Source organism: Pelodiscus sinensis, chromosome 23, assembly GCF_052426305.1.
Source record: "Pelodiscus sinensis isolate ZL-2025 chromosome 23, ASM5242630v1, whole genome shotgun sequence".
Classification (NCBI taxonomy): Eukaryota; Metazoa; Chordata; order Testudines; family Trionychidae; genus Pelodiscus; species Pelodiscus sinensis.
Genome location: NC_143074.1, coordinates 23,083,501 through 23,102,905, shown reverse-complemented (window position 1 = coordinate 23,102,905; position 19,405 = coordinate 23,083,501). Strand labels below are relative to the sequence as shown.

The 19,405-nt window shown below is 43.0% G+C and overlaps 1 protein-coding gene across 2 annotated transcripts in view; it reads left to right on the top strand.

Annotated features, from left to right (window-relative positions):
* Window positions 1-519: 519 nt before the first annotated feature.
* The window catches only part of QSOX2 (quiescin sulfhydryl oxidase 2), a 46,604-nt gene continuing 27,718 nt past the window's right edge, over window positions 520-19,405 (top strand). The window contains exons 1-5 of one of the 2 annotated variants that reach the window (XM_075905556.2): window positions 520-841; window positions 14,172-14,272; window positions 17,287-17,335; window positions 18,591-18,696; window positions 18,866-18,956. In XM_075905556.2, coding sequence (XP_075761671.2) covers window positions 577-841; window positions 14,172-14,272; window positions 17,287-17,335; window positions 18,591-18,696; window positions 18,866-18,956 — 612 coding nt within the window. In that variant the 5' untranslated portion in view covers window positions 520-576. Of the gene's footprint in view, window positions 842-14,171; window positions 14,273-17,286; window positions 17,336-18,587; window positions 18,697-18,865; window positions 18,957-19,405 lie in introns of both variants that reach the window. The other variant, XM_075905555.2, reaches the window with a different exon arrangement.

The window sequence follows — 19,405 nt, the reverse complement described above, 5'->3', positions numbered from 1 at the left end:
CCTGCCTGTGTGGGGGGGTAATTCGGAGTGAGACTCCTCTCCTATGAGGGGCGTGTCGATGCGGGGGCCCCTGCCTGTGTGTGTGGGGGGGGTTAATTCGGAGCGAGACTCCTCTCCTATGAGGGGCGTGTCGATGCGGCCGCCACTGCCCGTGTGGGGGGGTTAATTCGGAGTGAGACTCCTCTCCCACGAGGGGTGTGTCGATGCGGCCGCCACTGCCCGTGTGTGTGGGGGGGGGGTTAATTCGGAGCGAGACTCCTCTCCTATGAGGGGCGTGTCGATGCGGGGCCCCTGCCTGTGTGTGTGTGTGTGGGGGGGGGTTAATTCGGAGCGAGACTCCTCTCCTATGAGGGGCGTGTCGATGCGGAGACCCTGTGTGTGTGGGGGGGGGGGGGGTTAATTCGGAGCGAGACTCCTCTCCTATGAGGGGCGTGTCGCTGCGGCGGGAAGGGGAGGGGCCGCGTGTCGCTGGCCCCGCCCCCCAGCCCGGGCCGGGGGCTGGCCTAGGCCCGTCGCCAGGGCCGGCCCGTTGCTAGGGCGAGCGGCGCCGGCCTCCCCCACCCCTCGGCTCCCAACATGGCGGCGGCTGGCGCAGGCGGCCGCTGCCCCCCGGCGCCGCTGCTGCTGCTGCTGCTGGGGCTGGCGGCGGCCGGGCGGGGCGGGCAGGCGGCGCGGCTGTACCGGCCCGGGGAGGACCCGCTGGCCGTGCTGGAGGCGGGCACCGTGCGCCGGGCGCTGCTCAACGCCTCGGCCGCCTGGGTGCTGCAGTTCTACAGCTCGTCCTGCGGCCACTGCATCGGCTTCGCCCCCACCTGGCGGGCCCTGGCCGGCGACGTGAGAGGTGAGGCCGGGGCCCGGCGCGGGCTGCCCCTGGGGACCCCCCCGCCTCACCCATCGCCCCACTGCAGCAGCCTCCCCCTGGGGACCCCCCCCGCCTCACCCATCGCCCCACTGCAGCAGCCTCCCCCTGGGGACCCCCCCGCCTCACCCATCGCCCCACTGCAGCAGCCTCCCCCTGGGGACCCCCCCCAGCCTCACCCATCGCCCCACTGCAGCAGCTGCCCCTGGGGACCCCCCCGCCTCACCCATCGCCCCACTGCAGCAGCTGCCCCTGGGGACCCCCCCGCCTCACCCATCGCCCCACTGCAGCAGCTGCCCCCTGGGGACCCCCCCGCCTCACCCATCGCCCCACTGCAGCAGCCTCCCCCTGGGGACCCCCCCCCCAGCCTCACCCATCGCCCCACTGCAGCAGCTGCCCCTGGGCCCCCCCCCCCCCAGCCTCACCCATCGCCCCACTGCAGCAGCCTCCCCCTGGGGACCCCCCCCCCCGCCTCACCCATCGCCCCACTGCAGCAGCCTCCCCCTGGGGACCCCCCCCAGCCTCACCCATCGCCCCACTGCAGCAGCCTCCCCCTGGGGACCCCCCCCCAGCCTCACCCATCGCCCCACTGCAGCAGCCTCCCCCTGGGGACCCCCCCCAGCCTCACCCATCGCCCCACTGCAGCAGCCTCCCCCTGGGGACCCCCCGCAGCCTCACCCATCGCCCCACTGCAGCAGCCTCCCCCTGGGGACCCCCCCGCCTCACCCATCGCCCCACTGCAGCAGCCTCCCCCTGGGAACCCCCCCGCCTCACCCATCGCCCCACTGCAGCAGCCTCCCTCTGGGGACCCCCCCGCCTCACCCATCGCCCCACTGCAGCAGCTGCCCCTGGGGACCCCCCCGCCTCACCCATCGCCCCACTGCAGCAGCCTCCCCCTGGGGACCCCCCCCCAGCCTCACCCATCGCCCCACTGCAGCAGCTGCCCCCTAGCCCCCCCGCCTCACCCATCGCCCCACTGCAGCAGCTGCCCCCTAGCCACGCCCCCGCCTCACCCATCGCCCCACTGCAGCAGCTGCCCCCTAGCAAGCCCCCGCCTCACCCATCGCCCCACTGCAGCAGCTGCCCCCTAGCCACGCATGGGGGAGAAATGCAGCGTCTCCTGCCCCCCCACCTTTCCCCCTTCCTGCCCCCCACATCCCTTCCAGCCACGTCAGCTTTGTCTTCCCCTTGAGAGCGAGGGTGGGATGTGTAAAGTAAGGGGGGGTGGGGTAAGGGGGGGCCCTCCCTCCCTTAACACCGCTCATCCTACCTGCCCTGCGGGGGGAGCTAGTCCTAATAAGCAGCTGTCAGAACAGGACTGTGCCTGGAGAAAGCTGGCTGGGGTCCCTAGACCTCAAAGCGATGTACAGCGCTGCATAGCTAACCCCCTGCCCTCCCATCACCAGGCCAGTGCCTGTAGCCAACCCACCTCACCTGCCCAACTTCCACCTGCACGGGTTTGTATCGCCGCCCGCAGAACCCTGGACAAGGACATCAGTCCCTGCCCCAGCGTTGTTCTGGCCCAAATCCCAGTTTGCCCCCACTTTGTTGTATTGACTTGCTGGTTTGCAAAACACCAGTGGCTTTATCAAAGGGCTGCCCAGAAGAATGCAAAACATGATAAATGGCGACCACGCTAAAAAGGGTGAAAAACATTTTCAAATTACATTGGGGAGGGGGGGGAAGGAAGAAGAGAATTCCACAGTTCTGATGCTGTGATCCTGGTGCTTCAGGGTGTTGAAGTGGAAGCTCCACAGAATGTTTAGATTGTAAACACTTCCAGGTGCTGCATCTTCTGTGTGGTTTATAAAGTGCCTAGTCTATTTTAAGAACTAAACATATAATGAAATAATAGTTTGCATTGCAGTGCATTCACTTAACTTAAGCTTTGTTAATGCGAAAAAGAAGAGTGAACAATTGCATGGAGCTGTATAGCGAAATGAAGGCAGAAAAGAATGAAGTTCTGTAAACATCTGAGCTAACTATAAGCCAAATTCTCAGAGGCATGGGGATTTAGTGGCTAGATACCCCCATGAGGGGCACCACCTAACAACTTGAATAGAACAGAACTTTTATCAAATGCAGTGTCAACTATACCAAGTTCCTGTTAACAGTCTGAGCATGTATGTCTTGAGAAGCCACTTTTATTTCTTTATCATTATGAAGTGGTTCCTATATTGACTATAGGTTTTCACTCAGGTGCTGCTCCTTTCGGATGCCATTAATGAATGTACAGTATAATATTTGATTGATAAAAGGTGGCTGGCATTCTTTTGGACGCTGTATAAAATAATAAGGTTTGCACACCAGCATGGCACCTTGTTAATTGTATGTACAAATAGCTTTGGTTAAAATGTATATTTTCTTAATAACTTTTTTGGCAACATTTTAAACTTCTCCAGACCCGAACACAGTAATTTTTCATCAGCAGTCTGGGGGACTGGATCACCAACTGCAAGAATTGTATTATTCTTGACATGAGTTCGCTTTTTCCCTTCATGGTACTTGGAAGACACGTTTCTGAACCAGATTGTTTCTGGTTAAATGGATGGACCCTGGCCCAGTTTGTGTCGGCACTGGTGGCTAAACTTCAGAATGAATCCTTATGCAGCACATTCAATGTGTTTCTCGCATATCACTTGGCACTCATCAATATTCACTTGTGGCCTTCTGGAAAACTGACTCTTCCATGGTGTGAGTGCTGCTAATAGTGCTCTCTCTTTCTTCTGTTTGACACAGTAAAAATAAGTGCTTTATTCCAAATGAGTGTTAAATAATAACTGTGGGAAAATAGACAAATGTCCTGTGTGTGGTGTGAGACTGCACAATGTGCCAGCAGTCATGTGAATGTTCTGACAGAATCGTTTTGTAATTGATTTGTGTGCCAAAAAAGTTTTGTTTTCCTGTTCCTAGATGTGATATGTATTCACTCACTTAAGATAACATTTTACTATTTTTACTCGTTGAGCTAGCACTGACAGTATTCTGAGCCATATACAATGGACAGGTCATTGCCACAAGTGCTTTCAGTCCAGTATGACATTACTGAAGAGGTCATGTGATCACTTAAAAACAAACAAACCCCTACTTGAGTGGTGCATTAAACCTGATGGACTGAATGGCAGAAATGTGTTTTTTGAACAGGAATTTGAAAGAAAGATGTTGGGAGCTTGCCTCTCTAAAATAGCAAGAGTCTTCCAATTCTTAATAGCAAAATTTGGTGCTTTCCAGACAAATCTGTACATGTTTGGATATGTAAAGAAAGATACCTTTGTTCTCCTGTGAAATTCTGATCTTAATGGAATATCTTATTTGGAGCCATTGTATGTGCATAACTCAGCACGGTATGGATTCTGATTATTTGCTTTGAAAAAATCTTTTTGCTTTCCATGAAACAGAGCTGGCAGCTCTTTGCAAATACAGCCATAGAGTGTAACATATTACTTCATAAATTAGACTTTTGAAACTTTATATTATTATGACTAACTGGGGTTGAGAGTGTGAGGGAGAGCGAAACATGTGGGAGGAGGGACTTATGCTTCTAGAGATGCCTGAAAATTCTGCCCCTCCCCAGATTAATATTTTTTAAATTGGTGGTAATTTTGTAATTTACTATATATGCAATTTGTCAGGCCAAAATGGGCATTGCTAACTGCAGTTGGTAACTTTTCTGTCTCAGTGTCTGAAAACATTGGTGTTATACGAGACTCAAGTCAACTGCCATACTGACTGGTAACAAGGGAGAAAATGGAAAATATTTCACATGAGAGAGACTGTTGGGATTTATCTTTCGTGTGTGTTTGAGTAAAACACTAAAATGTGTTTCAGATCTCCTGACACTTGCTTACACGAGTAAATTGTACAGATTTAACTAAAGTGAGTTAGAAATTTGTGTGAATTTGGTGAATACTCTTTGAGTGCCTGCTTTTAGGGCTTGTCTAAAAGTGTCAAAATAACAAATTGGGTATAATTCACACTTAGTTATTTGGAGGTAGTTTGAGTGTGGACACACTTATTTCAGACAAAGTGCCATATTTGGCTTCTTATAACTAAATAGGTCACTTAAGCCAAAATAAACGCTCACAAATTTACACTGAAATAACTAAAGATGTTATTTACAATCTATTTTTTGTATTTCTGTTGCAGATATCACATAGACAAGATGTGCTATGGATCTCTAAAGACCTTATTAGGCAGCCTTACACAGAAACAGTGTCCACACGGGGGCTGCACTAATTGAACTAAAGCAGATTTTACTGGTTCAGTTAAGTTGGTATTGGTATAGCTTTCCCATATAAACAAGGCCTAATGTAGTTCACTTTCATTTGCTAATGTAGTTCACTTTCATTTGTTTTCGGAAGGTCTCAAATTCTGCAGTAACAACTTCAAACCCTGAAGGCAGGAACCATGGCTGGTGTGTGCAATGCCATGTATGCTAATGGAATATCAAAGCTTTTATTTTCATCAAAATAGGTATTAACATTAATTTTGGAGTGGATCCTGATGTGTGCCCAGTTGCTAAAATAGTTAATATTAAATTTCAGAGGCGTAGCATGGTAGGCTGTATTAGCAAAACCACTTTGTCAGATGAGCTTATGCCCAAATAACTCTTAGTCTTTAAGGTGCCACAGGACTCCTCGTTGTTTTTACTCAATATTAAAGTTTCCGTAGGACTGTCACTGATGCTATTTTAAAGGCAATTAAAACTTCTCTGTAAAGTTTGCTTTTTTAATTGAAATTCTATACAGTAGTTCTCTGTGAAAAGATAATTGGAAAATCCAGTAACAAGTCTTTCCGAAGCTGACACTTATGTCTTCCTTCTTGTTTCTTAAATGAACACCTTTCAGGAGAAGCTACAGAAGTTTTATAATAGTCCAGGAAGAGACTTTCATGCTTGATCATCAGGTCATGTTGATAGAGGGAAGTCCTGTTATGTCTCTTATCTGTTACTAAAAATTCATAATGGAGAATACTACGGTGCTTGTAGTACATACAAGAAAAAAGATAGGAAAAGATGTTCCCTTGTTTAGTAATGTTTTACGCTGTTTTGTTGGATACTTTAGAAAATTACTTTGGAATATTAAATATTGATAGTTTTGTCTAAATACAGTCAATTTCACCGGCCTTTGATTTTTTTATCGTTTTGTAATTTTATACTTTTCAGTGATCTACAAGAGAGGAAAATCAGTTTGCTGGCTGGAAAATTCTTTAGAATAGCCAGTAAGAGTCTTAAATAATTTTACTGATTTCCTTTTGCACACATTTTGGGATACACCTGAAGTAGGGTTGTGAAAGGTTAACCCGCTTACTGGTTCTGGTTAACCAATAATCAATGGGGGATGGAGCAAATGGGGCCTGCTGTGGGCAGGGGACTGTTTCTACACCCCTTTTAATCCGTTAACTGGTTAAACAAAGTTTAACCAGTTAATCAATTAAATTTGATTTTATATCCCTAACCTGAGGTCCTCCAATATAATCTGAATCAGAAATTGTTTTTCATTGGTATTCCTAACTTTCATTTTTGGAGCAATTTCCAAGTTCTTTAAATATATAGCAAAGTATTGCCATTACTTTGGAAGCAGTGGATTAAATTTGGCATGTGAGATGTGGCATGTTATTACCAAGACTTCCCAGCAATGCCTTACTAAAGGAGTTAAAAATATGTTTTTCATTCTTCATTCATTGAAATCTATTTAGGCCTTTCCAGTATTATTAATGTCACTTTAAAATCTAACACACAATATTGTTGTAGGATGCAATGCCACTAAGTGAAATGTATACAGTCTGGGCTATGTGACAGAGGTGAACAGAAGCACATGGGTTTCACTTCCCTTAGAAAACTAAAGGCTCCTTTAACAGAAGTGAATACTAAACTGCCTGCATCCCAGCTGGTGCTCTTTAACCCAAGTATTTAGCTAGTGATGGGCTTGCATTGTTGTAAAGTGGGCTATTTGCATTGAGTTTATAGTGCTTCTGTTCATTGTGTGTAGGGTGATCAAAACAGGTGGAAAAGGGAGGAGGAGTGGTGAAAGTTGAATGAGACAGATACCATGAAGCCAAACTTTTTTTAAATTTTGCATTTTATTTGATAAAATAGACGGTTGTAGCTTTTGTGTTCCTGTGAATACATGTCCATCTGCTCTAGAATGCTTATAGTTACTGCTGGCGCCTGTTCAGCTGTCGGCATGTTCACTACAACTGAAATTCTCAATCAGCTGCCCCATCCTTCCTTATAAAAATGTAGGCGTTCTTTCAAAGAAAAACAAAGGTCAAGCTAAATTTCAAAAGAGCCTGGCATAGAAAAGTCGATCAAGTTTTGAACGTAATGAAATTTTCATGTGCTTTGACTCGGAGACATGTTTAAGTTGAGTGTGTTTTTAAATGAAAGGAGTCGGTTGATTCACAGGAATTCCTAAAAGAAAAAACTCCCAAAGACACCAGCATTAACTGAGGCAGATGTTTGAATCTTCAACTTCTTTCAGTACTATAAAGTAACTGCTTGAGGAGTCTCCTTCAACTTACTGGTGTAGAGTGGCTTAAAGAAAATTCCTGAATTCTTATGCATCCAAGAACAATTATGCAAATTTAGTGTTGTCTTCATATGAAGAACTTTATAGCAACAGCAGGGTACAGAAAAGGTGATTAGACACCAGATGTGATTCTATCAGCACCACACTTGTCAGCCATTCTGTAGGGGTTTTTTTGGAAATGAGGGAGAATAATACTAGGAGAACCTCCTCTTCAAGACCTGAAGCACAGTTTCTGAAAATGACTTGTGTGGTACAATCACCAAACTTTGTAAAACTGTGTCTGGCTGGGAATTGCTTTTTTATAAGTCCTATTAAGGGCTTGGCTTTATTGTTTATTTTTGGGAATAAGGTGGGGGGGGGGGGGAGGGAAGGATGAGAGAGAGAAAAATAAATTGTTTCTATTTGGGTTTGAAATTATCTACTGTCGCTAGTCGTATTATGCTGATTGCATAACATGGCGTGAAATGTCACTATGATTTTGCTCATTGATTGTGATGCAGACATTTTAAAGTTTTCTCTCTGTTCATTCTTCTTACTGTGTTATGCATTATCACCAAGGGTATTTCTAAATCAGAGATTTTTCATATCTTCATAATAACAAATGTTTTATAGAAATAACAGGTTGGTGAGCACATCGTTATGCAGAAAATATTGATCTGCAGATACAGATCAGTTATTTTAAGTCAGAAATATTACACAAGTTATTCTGTTAGAAGTGAACAATAGCTTTCTGTTCCTATAAAGAGGGAGTTTAAAGGGGAATGATATGCTGGGAGTCAGGAATAAAGTAGTTCGGAGATTAGATTGTATTTCAGATCTGTCTTCAATCCAACCGTCACTACCTGAAGACAACAGAAGCCGCAGTACCTGAAGACAACAGAAGCTATTTCCTGCAAATATTATTACTTTTTCTCAGAGCTAGATGGTAATTTTATCAGGAAAGAATTATTTTGAATTCTTGCAAGAGATGTGTGAACACTTATGACATACTTTTGGTTCCAAGTTTTGTAAGCTATGCTGTACCTTCAGTGCAGAGTGCTAAAAACTTGTACCACTTGTACATGCATTTAATTGAGGTTGCAGCAGGAGTTGTTTCTTCAGCCTAGAAATACACTTTGGGAGAGACAGTTAAGACCTTAACTTTCCCAATCTTTTTACACGCTGAATGGAAAGCCCTTTTTCAGTCTCTGCTTCTGTTGCTCTGAGGACAGCAAGCCTTGATGCTATTTGTCAGACACTTTTTGGGTGCTGTGAGAAGACTGCATGAGCAATCCAGTTTGAGCCTACAAAACAATATTTGAGGCTGCTTGTTAAAACTTACTGCAGTCTGCCAGATAAAAATAGAAAGGAATTGATTATAAACAAGTTTTTTCTGGGAAATGCCTTGAATTCTGATACTGCTGTAAGAATTCCTCTGTCAGCGGTCTTTTGAATGTCTATCCAAAGAGAGGCTACATCCTATTTAAGATATATCTATAGCAAACAAATTGTGTACGCTTGTTTTGTTCAGTCTAGAAATTTTGACATTGGGGTTACACTTATTACAATAAAAGTTATGTAGCTCTTCTTACACTTACTAAGGTCAGAATTGTCAGTATTTTTTTTTTTTTGGCCCCAGAGTTCTGATATTCTTGATATATTCATGTTGTCAGAGAACTTTGTATTGTGTTTGCTTTAGTACCACATTGGATTTAAATGTCAACAGCATATGTGTGAATACCGAAGGATCCAAAAGCTCATGTGCCGGAGGAAACTATCCAAGCTACTTGGAGCTGCAAAATTGAGTTGGAAATTTCACAAGAACAGCTTGATTTGCAGCATTTTGGATTCATGCTTCATGTGGGCGAAAACAGTGGAGGAAAAGGATCATGCTGACTTTGTTAAAAATACCTGAATAAAGTTTTGGATGAAAATTTGGAGGGGAAAATGGTGTGTGTTGATCTGATTTCGCTCATCTCCAATAAGTATGTTCTATCACGAAACCAAATGAGTAAAGAACATGAGTGTGAGTGATAATCCTTTTCCAAATATCAACGCTTATATCTTTGGCCTCCAGCCACAAGTTTCTTTACAAGACTGTAAAGAATTATTAAACAGATGCTACAGCAAGGGAAGTGACATGCTATTTCTTGTTGCGATGTGGGTGTGTGTGGGGCATGCTGGAGTTGGGTGTGTCTCAATATGGAGGACTAGCTTTTGAAGCTCCCTCCTTGATGATGTCCGGAGTCGGCTTGGCTGTTCTCCAAACTTCTCTGGGTTACTTATGGACATTTAACGTTCCTTTGTTTTCTTTCTACATAGATCGGGGAGGAAGGTTATTGGGGAGTGGAAGTTGCAATAGAACTTTATTTTTGAATATTTTCCTGAACAGTGCACAGGTGTCTCTTAGCTATGTAGCTTAATACGTTTAAATGTTTACTGGCATCATGTACTTCACTCTAAGGGTATGTCTACACTACCCCCCTAGTTCGAACTAGGGGGGTAATGTATGCATACCGAACTTGCTAATGAAGCCCAGGATTTGAATTTCCTGGGCTTCATTAGCATAAAGCCGGCTCCGCCATTTTTAAAAGCCGGCTTGTTCGAACCCCGTGCCGCGCGGCTACACGCGGCACGGGCTAGATAGATCGGAATGGCTACATAGTTCGAACTATCTGTACACCTCGTTCCACGAGGCGTACAGATAGTTCGGAATAACTACATAGTTCGAACTATCTAACCCGTGCCGCATGTAGCCGCGTGGCACGGGGTTCGAACAAGCCGGCTTTTAAAAATGGCGGAGCCGGCTTTATGCTAATGAAGCCCGGGAAATTCAAATCCCGGGCTTCATTAGCAAGTTCGGTATGCATACATTACCCCCCTAGTTCGAACTAGGGGGGTAGTGTAGACATACCCTAAAATACTGGTAAAAGGGGAAAGAAACAAACTATTAAGGCCTCCAAGGGTTCTCTCGTCAAAATGGCTTGTGTAAAAATGTTTCAAGTAATTGATCATTGTAAATATTTGTAGTTATTCTTAATAAACACTTTACAAATCTTTGAAAACACACCCCAATTAATCTTTATGGAACTGTATTTGCTCAACTATCTTCCAAGTGCATCCTACATGCTCTTAGACAGCACTTACACCTAAGAGCACCTTCATTAATCAAAATGTGAGCTTTGTGGCTTAATTAGACAGTGTACCATTTTGTAAGCTTCTGAATAAGTTACAATTCAGCAAAAAGCTGGTCTGCGTTATCATCAGCTCGATGGAAGATACATCATCTATGTAGCCACGTAACTGAAAGTGATGAAGATGGGTAAACATTATGTTCATCTTGTAAAATTGACACGAAGGATAAAATTAACTGAATAATGAGCTTAGCTGACAGGATAAATCAGAGAATACAGTACCACGTGTTAGTGTTGGGCTGGAGCCTGTTTCATCCACTTGGACTGAGCAAATGGTAGCAGTCTAGAGAGAAGTCTTAACTGTTTGCTTTGGGGTGCTTTTTCTTTAGATTTGTTGAAAGTATTCTCTTCATTGTGCTAGTTGCCATCTTCAGCTGGTCTTCAAAACTAGTCAGTCAAATTATTATTGAGGGTGCAAATATCAGACAGATGTGGGCAGACCTACGAGTTGATCCTATTGCATTGAAATTGAGTGTTTTGCCATTGACATCCATGGGAGCTGGAACCTGACCTAAGATAGGATGCCTGGTCACCGCTACACCAAAAAGTTAAAATGTATGGCTTAACCACCATGTAAAAGAAGCAGTGAGGGACAAAAAGGCATCTTTTAAGAAGTGGAAGTCCAATCCTAGTGAGATAAATAGAAAGGAACGTAAACACTGTCAAATCAAGTGTAAAAATGTAATAAGAAAAGCAATAAAAGATTTTGAGGAACAGTTAGCCAAAAACTCAAAGAAATAACAAAATGTTTAAGTACATTAGAAGCAGGAAGCCTGCTAAAAAACCTGTGGGTCCCCTAGACGATCAAGATATAAAAGGAGCAATCATGGACGAAAAAGCCATTGTGGAGAAACTAAATGATTTCTTTGCTTCAGTCTTCACGGCTGAGGACGTTGGGGACATTCCCAAATCTGCACCGTCCTTTGTGGGTGATGAATCTGAGGAACTGTCCGGGATTGAAGTGTCATTAGAGAAGGTTTTGGAACAAATAGAAAAACTTAATGTTAAATCTCCGGGACCAGAAGGCATTCATCCAAGGGTTCTAAAAGAGCTCAAATGTGAAATTGCTGAACTATTATCTGTGGTTTGTAACCTATCCTTTAAATGGGCTTCTGTACCTAATGACTGGAAGGTAGCTAACGTGACACCAATATTTAAAAAGAGCTCTAGAGGCAATCCTGGCAATTACAGTCCGGTAAGTGTAACTTCAGTACCGGGCAAATTAGTCGAAACAAGAATAAAGAATAAAATTGTGAGGCACGTAGAAGAACATAATTTGTTGGACAAAAGTCAACATGGTTTCTGTAAAGGGAAATCATGTCTTACTAATCTATTAGAGTTCTTTGAAGGGGTTAACAAACATGCAGACAAGGGGGATCCAGTAGATCTAGTATACTTAGATTTTCAGAAAGCCTTTGACAAGGTCCCTCACCAAAGGCTCTTGTGTAAATTACATGGCCATGGGATAAGAAGGAAGGTCCTTTCATGGACTGAGAACTGATTAAAAGACAGAAAACAAAGGGAAGGAATAAACGGTAAATTTTCAGAATGGAGAGGGGTAACTAGTGGTGTCCCCTAAGGGTCAGTCCTGGGACCAGTCCTGTTCAACATATTCATAAATGATCTAGAGCAGGGGTGCCCAAACTTTTTTCAAAGAGGGCCAGATTTGATGAAGTGAACATGCGTGAGGGCCGACCATTTTGCCTGACATTCTTTGAACTGTTAAAATTAAATGCAAATTAACTATTTTATGCAAAGTTTATTGCAAACGGCATACTTTTCATTTCGTCACATGGATGACAAATCTAAACAGGTGTTAAATCACTCTGCCTTTCATATCTGAAGGCCAGATGAAAAAAAAAATCCAGGAAGCTGAAATATATGTCAGGAACATTGTAAAGTACATTACATATTATTGGTAATAAAGGTTGTCTGTCAACTTTTAAGTTCAAAAAATATGAACAGTAACATAACACCAAGTATACATGTTGTGTCCAAATATATTTATAACTGATTTAGACCAACTGACATTAACTGAGATTTTACAATGTATTCATCTCAATACATATGGATTCGTTGGGGGCCATAAAAGATAGATATTGCCAAATTACCTGTGGGGCCGTATTAAACCGGAACACGGGCCGCAATTGGCCCGCGGGTCGGACTTTGGACATGCCTGATCTAGAGAGAGTGGTAAGCAGTGAGGTGGTGAAGTGTGCAGATGATACCAAACTGTTTAGAATACAGTGAGCCCTCGCTACTTCGCGGTTCGACCATTGCGGATTCACGACTTCGCGGACTTTTTTCATTACGTATGTATATATTATAAAAGAAATATATCGCGGATTTTCCGGAAATTTCGAAAATAGCCGCGATATATGAAGACCCCAAATATTTCGTTAATTCCATTAATAATTAGTAATATCTGCTCTTACTGATGGTTCATTGCATTACATATGACATATAATTCAGTACAGAAAGAAATAAAACACGAAAAGTCTGAATATACATGTTAAATAAATACGTAAATATGGTGTCCCTACTTCGCGGATTTTCAGCTATCGCGGTCGGGTTTGGAACCTATCTACCGCGATAAACGAGGGTTCACTGTAGTCAAGACAGAAGCAGACTGTGAGGGACTCCAAGAAGATCTCACCAAACTGAATGATTGGGCAACAAAATGGCAAATGAAATTTAATGTGGATAAGTGTAAAGTAATGCACATCGGGGAAAAATAACCCCAACTATACGTACAGTATGATGGGGGCTAATTTGGCTATGACAAATCAGGAAAGAGATCTTGGAGTTATTGTGGATAGTTCTCTGAAAACTTCCACCCAGTGTGCAGCGGTGGTCAAAAAGGAAAATAGGATGCTAGGAATTATTAAGAAAGGGATAGAAAATAAGACCCAGAATACCTTCCTGCCCCTGTATAAAACTATGGTACACCCACATCTTGAATACTGTGTACAGATGTGGTCTCCTCACCTCAAAAAAGATATTTTGGCCTTGGAAAGGGTTCAGAAAAGGGCAACTAAAATGATTAGGGGTTTGGAACGGGTCCCATATGAAGAGAGGTTAAAACGACTGGGACTTTTCAGTTTAGAAAAGAGGAGACTGAGGGGGAATATGATAGAGGTCTATAAAATCATGAGTGGTGTGGAGAGGGCGAATAAAGAAAAGTTAATTATTAGTTCCCATAATAGAAGAACTAGAGGACACCAAATGAAATTAATGGGTAGCAGGTTTAAAACTAATAAAAGAAAGTTCTTCACACAGCGTGTAGTCAACCTGTGGAACTCCTTGCCAGAGGAGGCTGTGAAGGCTAGGACTATAACAGAGTTTAAAGAGAAGCTAGATAATTTCATGGAGGTTAGGTCCATAAAAGGCTATTAGCCAGGGGATAGAAATGGTGTCCCTGGCCTCTGTTTGTCAGAGGCTGGAGAAGGATGGCAGGAGACAAATCACTTCATCATTGTCTTCGGTCCACCGACCCTCTTGGCCGACAGTGGCCAGCACCAGGTGCCCCAGACAGGCTACTGGGCTAGATGGACCTTTGGTCTGACCCAGTACGGCCGTTCTTATGTTTTTATGAATGTTTATTTTCAGACTGGGAATCTGCCATCAGGATTGGTGTCCTGGATTGCGGGGAGGAAGAAAACTATGAGATCTGTAAAGAATATGGTATTCTCTACTATCCAACTTTTAGGGTAAGTGGCATGATATACAGCATAAAAATACTTGGTTTAAATCTTAAACAGTTTCTATTGTTCCATGTTCCAAACTATAGCTGTTAAATGTCATACCTGTAGTTAAAAACAGCAAACTTATTTACCCAAAATGTTGTGCTCTTGTTCTGAGATCTGGGTGCTTTCTTTTTTCTTCTGCAAGGAGTCTTATGGTTATAATAAAAGATGCTTTCAGGCTCACTTTTTCCAATAGAATGGAATAGATGATGCAATCATCTGAATCAGCTCAGTTTGTCCTAAAATCTGAATTTCAATTTTTCAACCATAAGAGATGTGGCAGCAGGAAACTGTATATTATTAAAAGCATTTTTTGTGTCTCCCATCACTAAACTGAGGTTCCCATCTTGATACAATATATTTGTTAGCTGTCAAACATGCAGAGATCCATACTATAGTAAACAACATGGATAGAGTTAATATGTTTTGTCTCAGTTTTGAACTACTGTATTTACCCTCATGTCACAAACTGATACAGTCAAGTAGCTGACTCACAAGGGACTGTGATTTAGCTTTTTAACCTTTTGGAGCCATCCTTCACTTGACAGTTCACTTAACTTGAATTTAAAAATACTCTCTACTCTTTGCCAAGAGAATTAGGAATTGTGTTTAATTCAGAATTTTGTATTTAAGGATGAAAATGAACTGTTTTGCTATACTGTTGATCTTTCCTGCTGTGAGGAGTAGTACAGTAAACTTCTGATAATCCGGCATCTTTAGGACCCAGGGGGTGCCGGATTATCAAATATGCCAGACTATCGGAGGGGGGGGGGGCTATGAGGGGTTTGGGGTGGAGTAGGGGGGATGTGCCCCATCGGTGCTGCAGGGCCAACCTGGTAGCACCCCAGCTGCTCTGCCCCAGGCATCCCCAAGTCAGTCGCTGCTGAAACTGACCAGCGGCTGACTTGGGGACACCGGGGGCAGAGCAGCTCCAATTGTCCGGCTGCCCGGAGCACTTGCGGGTTCCAGATGGTGCCGGATCATCAGGAGTGCTGGACCATTGGATGCCGGACCACTGGAGTTTTACTGTAGTAGTAATATTTACCCCATATAAGATTAAAATGTGAGACTAGGGAGAATCTCTGTAAAAGGGTTGTTTTTTTGTATGTGACGAGATGTTACACTGTTACAAACTTTTTGTTCTGGTGAGGAAAAAATAAAAGTCATTTTTTTTCTTCTGTCGTTGTGGGGCCAAAACCTGACTCATTTCTTCCCAAAGCACTCTAATTTTTAAAAAATAGGTAGAAGTTATGTTGCATTATGTGTCTTTTTTTAACCTCTAGAGGGTGATATGGATCTTTAGGGTGTGAGGGTTGTTGTTTAGCACAGAACCATAGAAATGTAGGGTTGGAAGGGACCTCAAGAAGTCATCTCATCCAGCTCTCCATGCTGAGTCAGGACTAAGTAAACTTAGACCATCCCTAACAGGTGTTTTTCCCACCTGTTAAAAACCTCCAGTGATAGGGATTCTGCAGCCTTCCTTGGTGACCTATTCCAGTCCATATTTATCTTTATTGTTATAAAGTTTATCTTTATACCTAATCTAAAGCCCTTGCTGCAGATTGATTACTTGTTGTCCTATGTTCAGGTGACACAAAGAACACTTGATCACTATCCTAGCCATAATGACTCTTAGCATATTTGAAGACTTGGCATGTCCCCCCAGTCTTCTTTTAAGGAACGTGCTCAAGTTTTTTAAATCTTCCTTATAGGTCAGGTTTCTAAAATTCTTTATCATGTTTGTTGCTCTGGACTGTTTTCTTAAAATGTGGGGCTCAAAACCAGACACAGTATTACAGTTGAGGTAAAAAAAAAAAGTCCTGATCTACTCAGCAATCACATCCTGTATCTTACACATAACAGTCCTGTTAGTACGCCCCCAGATATTAGCAACTGCACTGTTGACTCTCATTCATTTTGTGATCTGAGACGGAGCTGTGGTTTTCAGCAGAAGTGCTACTGCCTAACCAGTTCCCCATTTTATATTTGTGCACTTAATTTTTCCTTTATAATTTGCATTTGTCTTTATTGACTTTCATTGTATTGATTTCAGACCAATTGTCCAATTTATCTATTTGTTAATAGTGTTGCTTAGTAAATCATCAATATGAGTCTACTGCCAGGATCCTAACCCTGTCTATGAAGTTGGAGACTTCTGCTGAATTTTTTCAAAATGCTTCTGAATTTTTTTTTCCTGGGAAAATACATACAAAATTTTGTGTCACTAGTTAGTTCAGTTATACAAATGTTTGACTTAAAAAGAATTTGATTATTTAACGATCAGTGGGCAAGATCCACAAGCAATGTTCCCTCTAATTTTTTTTATATCCTTGGGTGGAAATAATATTATGTGCACTAATATGGAGGTGATGTGTGTCGAGGTGGTGTTGAGTTGTTTGGAGTGTTCAGGGCTGGGACAGAGGGTTGGGGTTTGGGCTCTCGGGTGGGGGGGGGAGGTTAAAGGGCTGGAGAAGGGACAGAGGACTCCCCCTGAGCCACCTTCTCCCTGCAGGAGCACTTAGGCTGTTGGAGAGCCTCTCTCCCTGCCTCTCCCTACCCGCAGCAGTACCAGGGGTGGGACCATGGTGTAGGCATCTTTCCTTGGCCACAACTCTGTACACCCTAACTTGCTCCCCTCCCCACTCTCTACCTGTCTGTTCGTGAGGCCCTTGGGCTATGTGGCTTCTCTGTGGCCACACAGTTTAGAGGGAACTTAGTCCTTGGCTAGCATAAATCAGCAACCATTATACCCACACCAGCTAAGGTTAAGGCCCTTGAAATTTACAAGGGAAGAGTCAGATTTCTGATGTGTGTTCTAATTAGCTGTCAGCCAAATAGCAGTGGATGATGAACTAAAACAGTTAAAAGCAAAAATTCTTGAAAATTGTGTTGTACCTCAAAATTGAGCTTTCCTGAAGTACTTTTTTCCTCCTTGAGCCATGAGTTGTCATCAGACGAATTTTTTTTTCACCCCACAGTACTTCAAAGCATTTACGAAGCAGTTCACAACTGGAGAAAATTACAAAGGTAAGAAAATCCCGCTAATGAAGCTCCAAAGCATTTATCTTCCTATCCCCAAAGTACATTATATAATAAAATAAAATTTCTTTATCCATCAATAAAATTCAGACATTCTTAGGTGGAATACGCTGGCTGCTTAACAGCATAGTAAGCAACTGTTTAGAAGAGGACATTTAAAAATATACTTTGGAAATTAAATTGCAAGGGAAATTTGGGGTGGCAGAATGTAATTGCTGGAGTTTTTGTCTAGGACTGTCGAGGTAATACACCTATGCTTTGAGTAGTCTTTAATTGACGCTGGTGGGCAGATCCTTCATTTTAAATCTCATTAAAAGCAATGTACCTTTCAGCTGCATGTTCTCCCTTGGTAGGCCTGGACTTAGATGGAAGATTATCACCTTCTAATTTACCAGTGCAACTTTCTTCAGCCCCTGAATTTATTAGAAGTTCCTTATTTAAATGTTAAATAAACTTGGACATGGTCATCTATGGCCCTGACATGGTCACACCTTGAAGTGGTCTGGCTACAGAGTAAAGTAACATATCTTTTCAATTGGACTAACATATAAAGGGACAAAAGTCAGAAAAGAGACCACCTGTACCATTAAGCATCTGGTAGAATATTATTGTAATTGTACCTGCTATTTTTAGGCATTGGGAGGGGGTTGTTTTCATTCCCTCCCCCCCCAAAAAAAAAGTTTTTAAGGAATCTGGTTTTAAACTTAAACCCTCTCCCCAATTTCAAACCTATGGCTAAACTAAAAAACTCTTTATTATTTATTTATTTATTTATTTATTTATTTATTTATTATTGTGGCTGATTGTTACTTACTTGGGCCATTTAAGAGCATTACACCTGTGGCTCAGATTTTCAGTGCTTGTGTTAGCTAGTATGCAAAAAGTGTTCATAGGGTCACTGACCACCTCCATTGCTCGAACTCCTGCCAGTATAAGTATTCTTTATGTGTGAATGCAGACCTGGCTGAAGCAAGATGTTAGTGTATTTAAGATGAAACCGAGGAGAGGCAGGTCATCTTCATTGAGTTAGAAATGTTTGTTTTTTTTAAGTTCCTGGAGAAACCAACTTATATAAAAAATATCAAAACTTAATCCTGGGAATAAAAATACCTCTGTCCCCTCCTAAAAGCTTAGGTGATAGTGTTTGTTTTTAACTTAAAAAAACCCTTAAAACTGAGATTGAGGCAACCTCAACTTTGTGATACATTTCTGTCTTCTGAATAATTCGTTGTGTTTTTAGCAGGGTCAGATCGCGAGCTCCAAACAGTTCGTCAGATGATGATTGATTTTTTGCAGAACCATTCCCAAGAATCAAGACCACCAGCCTGCCCTCCCTTGGAGCCCATTCAGTAAGAATCTTGTTTGAAATAACAGAACTTTTTTTTTACCTGTGGTATGCTACTCAAATAAAATATTAGGACTTCTTCTGCATACACAGATTTTATTTTTTGCTTTTTCTGTTTAACAAGTACTTAGAGTAAGTTCTTTGTGTGCTAAATAACTTTTCTTTTCTTAAAGGTCCAGTGAGATTGCTTCTCTTTTTGACAAGAACAGTCCTCATTATACTGCCATTGTGGTTGAAAGTAGTAGCTCCTATGTTGGGCGAGAGGTAATGTGTAACTTGTGAATTTAATCCAATATTTAAACCACGAATAATACAATTGGGGTTGTATTTTATTCAGTCAGTGTAGCTATTCATGTGTCTAAAGGTGCTTGCAGGATTGGAACGTAAGTGGTGAAAGCGAAAACATATGCATTTAGAATATGACTAAGCCATATGATGCCATAAAGAATTGGCTTTAGTCAGACAGGAGTGTTGCGGGTTTGTTGGTTTGTTTTTTAGAAATGTGATGTTCATTTTCTGGCTATTTGGATTCTTTTCATGCCTTAATACAGAGGTGGGCAATAATTTTTAAAAGGGAGCCACTTCATAAATTTCTGCAGTGGCCCCAGGCTGCTCTGGGGCAGGGCCTCAGGCAGAAGGGGCGGGGCCAGGAGTCTTCTCGTGCTCCCTGATTGGCCTGGGGGTGGAGGAGTGCATGAAATCTTGCTCCCCCT